Here is a 13,328-nt window from a genome sequence, read left to right as displayed (position 1 = left end):
AATAACGAAAGCAAATTGGGAAGATTGGACAGATGGGGATGGAGAATGTGATGCAGAATTGGGGTTTATCTTTCTGTTCAGCTTTACAAGATGTTCTGGCAAACAACTTTGGTAACAGTGGATACCACTGAGGCTGCTTTCCCCAGTTTTTTGCTGAATAAGACATTGCAGGTAACGTAATTGGTGGAAATGTACAGAATTCGTAACCACTGACATTGGGTTGGGGTTCACTTTAGGAGGCTGGTCTGACATGATGAGGTAATTAGGTAAGGGACTTTTACCGTACCTTGTTCTGTTTTTTTTTGGTGTTCAATAAATGAGTTATGATTTTTCTTAACATAAAATGCTTCTGCTGTTTTATTTGTGAGAACCTACAACATTAGGCAACCTACTGGGGGTGAAGGCAGGACTGTCGTGCCATGTTATTACAAAGATTTTGTTAATAAACTTGAATTAATAATCACATTCATGAACAGTAAAGTCATTAAAGATTTAATGGCAAGAATAAAAAATACTTTCATAACAAAATAATCCAATTTGTCAACACTTTGGACAGCACTGACAACTGTAGCATCAGATTTATTCTTAACTGAGACAGATTATCCTCAAATTGTACTTAGCACCATTAACAGCCACTGATGTTCATTTTCTTAAGTCTATGTTGCAGTACACAATTCAGACACCAGAAAGCCCCGAGTTTTGATGAAAGGGCATTGGACTGAAAGGTGAACTCTATCTTTTGCCAGAGGCTGCCTAATCTATTAACTGTCCATATGATTTTTTTGCTTTTATGTAGGAAAGCCAATTGAATTGGTTAGAACATATGGCACATAATCAGCATCAAAAATTGGAATGGTGCCCATTTTGACTCTACACCACCTATATTTCCCGAGTACCACATTTCAAAAGTGAATAGGGAAAGATTGACTTATGGAATTCACAAGTAATTGAATCAAAATGACTACACCCAAGTCCTTTGACTTGCTATTGAACATTTTAAATAGTTTTATTGAAAGTTGTTCAAAACAATAACTAAATCATCCAAAATGTTGATTTCAGTACACAGGAAGACTGCTGTGGCCATCAGCAAATGTGGATAGGAAAGTATGTTTAAATGGCAAGTGACTGAAAGGTAGTGATTGCTGTTGAGTTGGCCAAAGTATTCATATATGAATTGCTGAAAGTTAATATGCAGATAGAACAAATAATTGGGAACGTAACTGGTATGTTAACTTTCGTTGAAAGAAAGTTTTAGTACATGAACAAAGACAATGCTCTTGTGAAATTCATTCAGATTATTTGGTACAGGACTGGTCCCTCTACCCAAGGAAGAATATACTTGTGATAAGAGGGAGAACAGTGAAGTTTCATCAGATCATTACCTAGGTTGGCATATTTATCATTCAAGTAGAAATTAAGCAAATCTGGCCAATATCCTTTTCAGATTAGAATAATTACTCAGAATTTCCATAAGATTTTATAAAATATTTAATTCTTTTTAAAAAAATTCTGAGGGACTGCAGAATTCTGAGATACAGAATGGTCCAGACATTCCAGAACTTGTTTTGCAGAAGCTTAATATGCAATAAGATAAAGCTTACTGAAATTCAATACAAAAGCAGGAACTTCGTGGCTCAGTTACATAGAGGAATTAGGAGACCACATCTGGAATACTACGTGCATTATTAGTTTCCATAACTGAAGTGTATAAATACATTGAAAGATTGGCAAGTGCTTTACTTAACTGATTATGGGACAAGTGGGTAGTCTTGAGGAAAGACTGAATGTAAGTTTGTGTCAGCTGGCATTTAGTAAAGTGAAAGGGGGCATAATTGTCCCTTGGCACTTGAAACCTACACGATCCTGACAAGTCCATGCTGGTTACGAAGCAGTTCTTTCCTCCAAATGGACAGCCTAAAACTAGGAGGTTACTGTTCAAGGATAAAGGTTACTTTCTAAGGTGACATGTATCATTTTGTCTCAGAGGGTTCCAAGCCTTTTAAAATATTCTTTTTCATAGGGTGGTGCAAGCTAAGACTTGAGGTTAAAACATCAGCTGTTTAAAAGAGCTGGGGGATGAATTCTAATTAGACAGAGTGGTGCAGAATTAGGATTACAGCTGGATCTTTTGAATAGTAGAGCAAGCTCTTTGTGTTGAGTGAGAGAAAAAGAAATAGTGTGCCGACCCGCTTTCTGTGCAGGCAACCCGGCTCACAAATAGCCAGCGCGCGGGGGGAGACTTTGGTAATGCACCTCTGATGTCATTTCCGCCCGGAGAGGGCGGGCGCTAGGGATTAAATGCCAGCGCCGAAGTTTGAATAAACTAGTTTCGAAGCAACTTACAGACTGCGTGTCGTTATTTCAGCGCTGTGTGTAGCACATCACTAAATTGGTGACCCCGACGGTCCAAACAGGATTTGGACCAAAGATGACCGACTTCAACTGTTCACGCAGTTTCGCTAAAACTGTCGACTTTCTGGACGCTGCGACCACGCGTGTGGTTTAGCCAAGCAGAAGCCCAGTTCCAGATTCGGCAGGTATCCTCTGATCCCACGCGTTACTACCACGTGGTGAGCGCCCTTGACCAGGAGACGGCCGCCCAGATTGCGGATTTCATACAGTCGCCCCCGGAAGAAGGCAAATATGAAGCATTCAAAGCGCTGGTCATTGGGATCTTTGGCTTCTCACGACGTGAGTGGGGTGCCCGCCTGCTTCACCTGGACGGTTTGGGAGACAGAATGCTATCAGCATTGATGAACGAGATGCTGTCCCTGGCTGACGGACACAAGTCCTGCCTCATGTTTGAGCAAGCGTTTCGAGAGCAACTGCCCGAGGACATACATCTGCTGCTGGCCAACGCAGATTTCAGTGACCCCCCGGAAGGTGGCGGCCCGGACAGACGTGCTGTGGAAAGCCAAGAGGGAGAGTGTGGCTTCTGTTGGTCAGATTACCAGGCCACGTGCCCAACAGCAGACCAGACCAGGCCCGGCAGGGGGGCACACACAACACAGAGGCAGGAGTGAGGAGGCCAGTGAACAGTAGTGTTTCTACCACCAGCAGTGGGGCACAAAAGCCCACCATTGTCACCTGCCCTGCATGGGCCAGGCCAGCTGCCACTAATGACTAAGGCAGCTGTCCACCAGGACAGCCTCTTGCACGTCTGGGATAAACAGTCGGGACGCCGCTTCTTGGTCAACACCAGAGCGGAGATCTGCCCCCGACGGGGTACGACACCCGCAACAGGAAGCCAGGACCCACCCTAAGGGCCGCAAACGGCAGCACGATACGGACCTATGGCACCCGCACAGTGCAGCTGCAGTTCAGCGCCAGCTGGTTCATGTGGGACTTCACACTGGCCGCCGTGGCCCAACCACTCCTGGGGGCGGACTTCTTGCGAGCTCACAGCCTGCTGGTCGACTGGCAAGGGAAAAGACTGGTACATGCCGAGACTTTCCAGACGTTCTCCCTGGGTGAAGCCAAGTTGCCGGCCCCACACCTGAACTCCATCATGCTGTTTGACAATGAATTCACCCGAATCCTGGCGGACTTTCCATCCATTCTGGCACCGCAGTTCACGGCAGCCATTTCCAGACACTGGGTTCAGCACCACATCCCAACCCAGGGACCACCCCTCCCGCACACAAAGGCTCCCCCCAGAAAAGCTCCACTTAGCGAAGGAGTTCAAGAGGATGGAGGAATTGGGGATTGTACGGAGGTCCATGGGCCTCCCACCTGCACATGGTGCCCAAAGCAGCCAAGGGTTGGAGACCATGCGGCAACTACCGCAGACTGAATGGGGCTACAACTCCAGACCGCTACCCCGTTCCGCACATACAGGACTTTGCAGCAAACCTGCACGGGGCAAGAATCTTTTCCAAAGTAGACCTCATCCGGGGATACCATCAAATCCCGGTGCACCCTGAAGACATCCCCAAAACAGCACTCATCACTCCATTTGGCCTGTTTGAGTTCCTCCGAATGCTGTTCGGCCTGAAGAATGCCGCACAGACGTTCCAGTGGCTAATGGACACGGTGGGACGCGACCTGGACTTTGCATTTATCTATTTGGACGACATCCTTATAGCCAGCAGTTGTCATCAGGAGCACCTGTCCCAGCTCCGTCAGCTCTACTCCCGCCTGAATGATTTCGGCCTCACGATCAACCTGGCCAAATGCCAGTTCAGTCTCGATACCATTGACTTCCTGGGCCACAGGATTACCAAAGACGGGGCAACACCTCTGCCCGCCAAGGTAGATGCGATCCGCCACTTTTCCCAGCCCAACATGGTCAAAGGCCTGCAGGAGTTCATTGGTATGGTGAACTTCTACCACCGTTTCCTCCCCTCAGCAGCCCGTATCATGCGCCCTTTGTACACCCTGATGTCAGGTAAAGGCAAGGACCTTACTTGGGACGAGGAGGCCACGTCCGCTTTCTTTAAAGATGCCGCGATGCTGATGCACCCAGAACGGACGTTCCGACTGCCCTCACAGTGGACGCATCCGACACAGCAGTCGATGGGGTGCTGGAGCAACTGATCGTAGGGCGCTGGCAACCCCTGGCATTCTTCAGCAAGCACCTACAACCACCTGAACTCAAGTACAGTGCTTTCGACCGGGAGCTGTTGGCACTGTATCTGGCAAACCAGCATTTCAGGTATTTCTTCGAAGGCAAGCCGTTCACCGTGTTCACAGACCACAAACTGTTGACCTTCGTGTTCACGAAGGTGTCCGATCCCTGGTCAGCTCGCCAGCAGCAACATCTGTCCTACATCTCGGAGTACATGACGAACATCCAGCATGTCTCGGGAAAGGACAACGTCGTGGCAGACGCACTCTCCAGACCAGCTGTCCAGGCCCTGTCCCTGGGGGTGGACTATGCGGCACTGGCAGAGGCGCAGCAGGCAGACGACGAGATGCCGAGCTACAGGACCACAGTTTCCGGTTTGCAGCTGCAGGACTTTCTCGTAAGGGGATCCTCCTGTGCAAAGTGGCTACCGACCAACCTTGCCCCATCGTCCCGGCAGCCTGGAGGCAGCCAGTTTACGACTCCATACACTGTTTGGTGCACCCATCTATCAGGACAACCGTCCGGCTGGTCTCCAGCAAGTTCGCATGGCATGGACTTCGCAAGCAGGTCAGTGAATGGGCCAGAACAAGCGCGCAGTGCCAAACAGCCAAGGTGCAGTGGCATACTAAAGCCCTGCTGCAGCAGTTCAAACCCACTAGAGGTTCGACCACATTCATGTGGATATCGTGGGCCCCCTACCAGTGTCCTGAGGAGCGCGGTACCTCCTAACTATGGTAGACCAGTTCACGTGGTGGCCAGAGGCGGTCCCGCTTACCAACACATCTGCCGATTCCTGTGCTCGAGCACTGATCGCAACCTGGGTAACACGCTTTGGGGTACCGGCCCACATTACCTCCGACAGAGGTGCCCAGTTCACCTCCAGCCTGTGGTCGGCTGTGACCAGCCTTTTGGGAACGCAGCTACACCACACAACTGACTACCACCCACAGTTGAACTGACTGGTGGAACGCTTCCACCATCACTTGAAGTCAGCTCTCATGGCCCACCTGAGAGGACCTAACTGGGTGGACGAGCTTCCCTGGGTCCTGTTTGGAATTCCTACAGCGCCCAAAGAGGATCTGCACGCCTTGTCGGCTGAGTTGGTGTACGGCGCACCCCTGGCCGTCCCGGGAGAGTTCATACCAGCCCCAAGGGGGGCAAGAGGAAGAACCCGCAGCAGTCCTGGACAGGCTACGCGAAAGGCTCGGCAACCTGGCCCCCATACCAACTTCACAGCACAGACGGACCCTGACCCATGTACCCAAAGACCTGCAGGACTGTAAGTTTGTATTTGTACGAAGGGGCGGACACTGGGCACTGCTACAGCGGCGGTACGAGGGGCCATTCAAGGTGATCAACAACAATGGTTCCACGTACGTTCTGGACCTTGGGGGGAGAGAGGAGGTTTTCACGGTGGACCGACTCAAACCGGCCCATGTGGACTTGGCGCAGCCGGTCGAGGTTCAGGCACCGCGGCGCAGAGGCAGACCTCCCAAACAGAGGCTGATCCAGTCTATGGACATTGTGGGGTGTATCACCGGTTCTGGGGATGGGTTATGTACTGACCCACTTTCTGGGCAGGCGAACCAGCTCACAAATAGACAGCACGCGGGGAAGACTTTGGTAATGAACCTCTGATGTCATTTCCGCCCGGAGAGGGTGGGCGCTAGGGATTAAATGCCAGCACCGCTAAGTTTGAATAAACTAGTCTTGAAACGACTTACCAACTGCGTGTCGTTATTTCAGCGCTGTGTGTAGCACATCACTACAGTAGCTCTATCCAGAGAGCTGTGAATCTTTAGAATCTCTTCTCAAGCAGGCTTGGAGAGGAAATCACTTAGCACAGTTGAAAGAAAAGGTTTGTGAAGCCTTTGCGACTACCTGGTTTTCTCTATTAATTACTCAAAATGTGGTCTGTCATCCAAGTCATAATAACAAACACAATCTGCCTCAAATAATAACACAAACAATTGTACATTAAGTCTTTATTGAACACATCATTTAACTATTCACAGTCCAGGCTGGAAAAAGTACACAAATCCTTTTATTTAATAACTGGTAGAACCTCCTTTGGCAGCAATAACCTCCACCAAATGTTTCTTGCAGCTGCTGATCAGACTTACACAATGGTGAGGAGGAATTTTAGACTGTTCCTCTGTGCCAAACTGTTTCAGTTCATCAATATTTCTGGGATATCTTGCATGAACAACCATCTTCAAGTCATGCCACAGCATCTCAATTGGGTTAAGGTCTGGACTCTGACTTGGCCATTCCAAAACACAAGTTTTCTTCTTAAGCCATTCTGTTGTTGTCTTGTTACTCTTATGTTTCGGATCATTGTCTTGTTGTATCATCCAATTCAGGTGATGGCCCACTACATTGACATTCTCCTGCAAAATGTCCCTCAACAATTGCAAGCTCCACGATGCTCCTTCCACCATGCTTCACAGTTGGGATGAGTGGTTGGTCTTGCAGTGCAGTGGCTTTTTTCCTCCAAACATAGATGCATCCATTTCTATCAAAAAGTTCAATTTTTGTCTCAGCTGTCCCCAGAACATTGTCCTTGAAGTGCTGTAGAACTTCCAGGTGGTCTTTTGCAAACTTGATGTGCAGCAATGTTTTGTTTCTGAAAGAGCAGTGGATTGCTTCGTGGTGTCCTTCCATGAACACCATTCTTGTTCAGTGTTTTTCTTATAGTGGACACATGAACACAGACTTTAGCAAGTTCTAGAGATTTCTGCTGGTCTTTTGCTGTTACCCTTGGTTTTTTTTTAAAATCTCCTTCAGCATCACACGTGCTCTTCATGTCATCTTTGCAGAATATACACTCCTGGGGTGAGTAGCAACGGTACTGAATTCCCTCAATTTGTAGAAAATTTCTCTTACTGTGGTCTGATGAACACACAGGTCTTTAGAAATGCTTTTGTAGCCTTTTCCAGCTTCATGCACCTCTACAATTCTTTCTCTAAGATCCTCTGAAAGTATTTTGATCGAGCCACAGTGCACATAAACAGATCTTTATTGATAAGAGCAAGTTCAGTCAGAAAACTAATTTTGTGTGTCTTTTTTTTAAAAAATAGGGCAGGGCACCTCTACAACTCACACCTCCAATCTCATCTCATTGACTGGAACACCCAACTCCAAATAGCTTTTGTAGAAGGCATTAGCCCAGAGGTTCACATTTTTTTTTAAACCTAGACTGTAATTGTTCAGATAGTGTACTCAGTATTGATGAGAAGTAATACAATTATTTGTTTGTTATTAGCTTCGATAGATTGTTTGTCTACTATTGTGACTTGGATGAAGACCAGAACATATTTCATAAGCAATTAACGCAGAAAACCACATCATTGCAAAGGGTTCACAAACTTTTTCTTGCAACTGTATATGTACGAGAGTTCATTAGATAGGGATATAAAAAGATCATTCTGAGATGAATGATACACCATTATCTAACCAAATGGTAATGCAGGTACACCAATCTGCTCCTCTTTCATTTCTAATGCACTCAATGTTTGTGCGGTTAAAGTGAATCTCTACAGGTACATGAATGATAAAAAGGAACAAAATGATGACGGAATTAGATGAAATCGGCGGGGAGAATTGAAGTGAAGCATAAACACCAACATACGCTAGTTCATCTAACTAGCCAACATCATTAGAATAAGCAAGCTGTCTTATCAATGCAGGCCGTACAGATCAACAGTTTCTTCTTGTCCCAATACATACATTGAAAGTACTGATATATTGTGCAGACAAAATTCTGATGCAGTAGCAAAATCACAAGCCTAAGCAGCAGTAAAAACTCTTCCTTAGTTATCTTTTGCTTACTTAATGACATGATATTGGGCAAATCTTGAGCAAGAGAAGAACCCTAAATTTCTTCAATGATCAAAAGCACCAGGTGTGAAAAATGGGTACTTTATATTGAACAGCCATTGCCATTTGTGAGTTGTTGATTTCAGGGACGAAAGTACAATAAATCTGTTTTTAAAACAAATGTTTACAAGAGCTCCTTAATAGCTTATTGAATAAATGTAGCCCCAAAGTATGATAATAGTCATGCAGAACAAAAAGAATTGGCTCCTAGGCAGTGTTCAGACACAGCTAACTTTATGCTTATAAAGTACTAATACAGAAATATTGGTGCTAAGCAGTTTACTGGGGAAGAAGGAACTGTTGAGGAGATTGAGGAAGCGTTTACAAAGATGAAGAGGTCAAAAGTATAATCAGCAGTTTTCAAAAACCAGAGAGATAAGTGGCAAGGTGAAGTGATTCAGAACAGTCACAAAGTCTAAAGAGTTCAATGAAAGGAGTGAAACAGAATCAATAAACCTTATAGAGGCTGGGATTCAAAAAATAGGACTTAAAATTCTTTACTTCGAGGAGTTACATCCTCATACAGATCCAAATACAAAAAGAAAATTTAACTTAATTTGCTAGCAAATAGGAACCAGTAGAGTGGTAGAAATCTGCATTACTCTGTACTTCATTTTCCTTACAACATACAAGACTATTCAGCCTACTGAATTTATGCTGGTTCTCAGAGCAACTCCAATCACATTCAGCCACTTATTTCCCTGTTACCTACACTCTCCAACACACTAGATAGCACATGCCCAATTCTCTCTTGCCCAACTATACTTGGCATGAATTACAGCAGCCAACTTGCCTAACAAGTGTTGTGGGAGTAATCTGGTACAACCCATGCATTCACAGGGAGAACATGCGAACTCCAGACAGCACCTGAAGCCAGAATAAAATCTGCACTGCTGAAGCCAAGATTAAGAAACTATTTGCAGCATTCATGCCAGCCTAGAGGGGAGTATAAATTGCTACATTTTCTGTAAGTAATAGTGCTGGCTTCGATATCCTTCTGTTAGAAAGTGAGCAATGAGGAATTTTAATCCAGTACAGCAACCTTAGTCAGAAAGTTTTCACATCTGAATGTATACTGAGAACTAGACATCAATATTGATGTCCGAGCTTCACTTACCCAACTGATCACACAAAAAAAAAATCACATTCCAAGATTTGTAGAGAAGTAAAAGATGAAAATCCTCAATGCATACCATGTTGCTAAAAAGTGATCAAGTCTGTAAACAAATGAGACACCTCAAGTGGCCGGTTGAGCACCAGGTTGGACTAGATAAGCTAAATGGGCATTTTGAGCTTATGTGGGGGAGGGGGAAAGAAGTAAAGAACAATCACTATACATTGTCTAGATCTAGTGCAAGTACCACCACTGGTCACAAACACTGCCAATTTTATATGGAAGGTGCATTGACCCTACTGAGATGTGCAAACCAGATTTACTTCAGTAAATATGCTTCCCATTTGAAGAAATGGGACTCCCTTAAACCAAAAAATGTTGAAAATATTTAGCAGACAAAAATATACCTGTGTAAATTAAAACAGAATTAATATTTCAGAACAAATTTTCTTGTCAGTACATCAAAATATTAACTCTCACTCTTCTTATACATGCTGCCGGATCTGTTTAGTGTTCCCTGCATTTTCTCTTTAGGTTTCTGATTTAGTTTTCTCTCTCAAATTGTCCTGACATTACTAACAATCAACAACACTCTACATTTGCAAATGGTAATGCAATTAAGAGAATAAACTGAAATAAAATTATATTATTTTATGCCTGAGGCACAGGTTTCACTGCATTTCTCAGAGACCATACAATAAGCTCAACACTTTTGTAAATCAATGTAGAAATTAAATGATAACGATGTTTTCCATAAATCCCTGTTTCAAAGATGATATAATTATTCATCTTTTGTATATGGATTCATTTTTGCACATTTGAATATTTTTTTGTCTTGCATTGTATGGCAGCCTCAAAACAACAAATGTCACAACATATGTCATTGATAATAAATCTGATTCTTATACCTCTGAGAAACAACTACGACCAATCACAAAAAACGGACAACACAACAAAACAGATAGTCTTGGAAAAATAAAATAAATAACATTAATGATACATCACTAATTATTTGCTATATATGACTTATCTGATTTCCCAAATGTATACAGTATTACTATACAATCTTTGTTCTGTATTCATGTTCATTTTTAGAACTTTAGATCACTTTTCTAAAGCTTACTTAACATTCTGGCTAAGCGTTGACAAATATTGCCATTTATTCCCACATGGCTACAAAAGTGATGCAGCCGAAGAACTGCGATGGCTTCTGCTCAAACTGAATTCGTCCTCAGCACCTTCCCACCACAGCTAAACTGGAGACAACAGACTGATAGGCGAAGTGCTGACTTGCCAAAGTGAAGTCGGGGCTTTAAATCCCGATGAGCTATCATAGTAGAAATAATGGCCAGTGTGCAGACATACCCCACTGGCTGGTCAGAAGAATGTGCATGATGAGACACACATTCCCCATTAGCCCCCTTTCCCTCCCGTCCCTTTACCTGTTGCTTTTACAGAAGTTTTGTGCTCCAGGAAGAAACGTGTACTCCTCGCGTTTGTTCTTTCAGAGTGTGAACTATCCTACCACAATTCTATGCTCAGAAAGTTATTCCTCCTCCAACCACTCAGCCAATCATAAACCAGTATTCAAAGGGGAATAATGAGGGAGGAGAAAAAAGTGAATCAACTTTAAAACAAATAAAACAAAGACACACTTGAAAGTGAAATTTGGGGCGAACTTCTCGAGGCGCACATTGACCGATTCGGTAATAAACAATTGAATTATTATATGCGTACTGAATCCAAGCACGCGACCTCTGAGTTTTTAGGTTTTACCCTGACAGTCCTAATGAAAAGTACGAACTTTTATCCTGCGTTATTACCTGTGTAATAACTGTCAACTGAACTATCCTAAATGCACTCGTCAATGCTTCCCGGATACTGCAATAATTCACTGTGAAACAGATTGCTTTTGGACAGCATGCCATACTTAATAGACGTGAAGACACCAACAAAACTTCAGGAGAGTTCAGCACTAACCATCGGCTGGGGTACACATACAAGCAAACGCACAAGCCGATCGTTGTGTTCGTAAAGGGGGCGGAAAAAGACCCCAGACTGCCCCTTTTGTACAGCATTTCCAAACATCCACGAGTAACTTTTGTTTCAATAAAAAGGGTCACCTGCGAGTAGGAAACGGTTCCAAGCGTGCAGCGAACTGCTTGCCGTTGCGCCGGGCGAATCTGTGGAGACGAACTACGCGGAGCGGTGGCTGCGCTCACATATAAAGCGGGGAGCGCGGCCACGTGCACACTCTCCACGCAACGCCCGTGCCGTGCGCGCCCCCGAGCCTCCCCTCCGCCGAGTACGACCTTGCCACGCCAAAGCAACAACTTCACCTTTCCAGGGCAGCAGTTATGTGTCGGACTCACCTCCCACTGGCCCTGCTGCCCACTTCTTTTGTGTGGTGTGTCTTTTAAAAATGTGACTTTCATAGTACGAACTAATCCGGCCACTCAGGAAAAACAAGTTACAACTGCGAGGCAATATGTGTGAAGATCTGCAAAGTCGGTCCTTCACGATGACTGAATGAAGTTAGATCCCTTTATACTACAAAAGGAGATCAAGGTTTTTAGAAATGATATTTCACTGTGCAGCGTTTCTGTGAAAACGCAAACCCACAGGCACTACAGACTACGCGCAAGAAATATTTAGTCTCGTGTGGGGAGGGTGGCGAGAGCGGAGGGGCACAACTCACCATTACAGTACCTAACCAGTCATTCTTGCCCACCAAAATGACAATTTCTACTGCAATTAAGATCCAATGTTGGATGGATGGATTGTCATATACAATGAAATTCTCTGCTCGCTTGGAGCTGACAGTAAACAAGATAAATGGCAATATTAAATACAACAATAACTATAACAATCGGTGCAAAGCAATGGTGAAGCAGTGCAAAAGCAAATGCTAAAGTGACAAAATAATTAAGAGCGGTAGAATAAAGGGTTTGAGAGTGTGTCAACTTCACCTAAAAGGGGTAATTGGTTCAAAGATAGGAATGGGGAAGAAACTGTTCTTGAGTCTGGATGTTTAGACTTCAAGCTCCTGCAACTTATCCCAGCAAGAGAAGAGAAGTGAATGGCCAGGGAGGCAGGCATCCTTGATAATATAGCACACCATGAAAATAGACTGGTTGGAAGAAAGAGATGAGCCTATGGTGCACTAGACAGTCATTACCACTCTGCAGGTTCCAATATTCTGATGCGGAGCAGTCACTATACCAGGCTGAAATGAAACCCATCAGGGTAGTTTCTAAAGGACATCTAGCTTGAGAGAATCCTCATGGACAGGACAAATCTTCTCAGATGCTTAAGTATATCTGCTGATGTGAGGTCCTGATTGCATCTTTATAGAGACACTAGGAAAGGTTGCAGTTGATATAGATGCTTGAGAACTTGAAGCTGTTGGCCATCTCAATAGCAGCTCTAGTGATGAGGAAATGTTTACAATCTCCCTCTTCCCTGTCTCCCCAGCTTCCTCAAGCCAACAACCAGGTCTTTCATCTTACTGACTTTAAGGCAGGGGTTCCCAACCTGGGGTCCACGGAACCTTTATTTAATGGTATTGGACCATGGCATAAAAAAGGTTGGAACCCTGCTTGATAGGCTAGCTTGTTTCCTGACACCATGACACTAAAAGTTTGCATTCTCTTTCCTGTACACCATCTCTTCATTGTTGATCCAGCTGATAACAAGGGTGATGTCAGCTAACTTGAATATTGAATTGGTGATGTATTTAGCCACATAGGCATGGTTATAAAGGGAGAA

The 13,328-nt window shown here is 44.5% G+C and overlaps 1 protein-coding gene across 4 annotated transcripts in view; it reads right to left on the bottom strand.

Moving 5' to 3' along the window:
- slc7a2 (solute carrier family 7 member 2) overlaps nucleotides 1-11,794 on the bottom strand; it is a 116,317-nt gene extending 104,523 nt beyond the window's left edge. Inside the window, exon 1 of one of the 4 annotated variants that reach the window (XM_059989283.1) lies at nucleotides 11,684-11,794. Coding sequence is in view for 1 of the 4 variants with exons in the window: in XM_059989282.1 (XP_059845265.1) it covers nucleotides 11,541-11,543 (3 nt within the window). In the remaining 3 variants the exon portion in view is untranslated. Of the gene's footprint in view, nucleotides 1-11,002; nucleotides 11,056-11,540; nucleotides 11,563-11,683 lie in introns of those variants that run through there. The other 3 variants (XM_059989285.1, XM_059989282.1, XM_059989286.1) reach the window with 3 other exon arrangements.
- Between the last annotated feature and the right edge of the window lie 1,534 nt (nucleotides 11,795-13,328).

The sequence above is a fragment of the Hypanus sabinus genome, chromosome 14, assembly GCF_030144855.1.
Source record: "Hypanus sabinus isolate sHypSab1 chromosome 14, sHypSab1.hap1, whole genome shotgun sequence".
Classification (NCBI taxonomy): Eukaryota; Metazoa; Chordata; class Chondrichthyes; order Myliobatiformes; family Dasyatidae; genus Hypanus; species Hypanus sabinus.
This window is presented reverse-complemented; position numbering and strand designations above follow the sequence as displayed.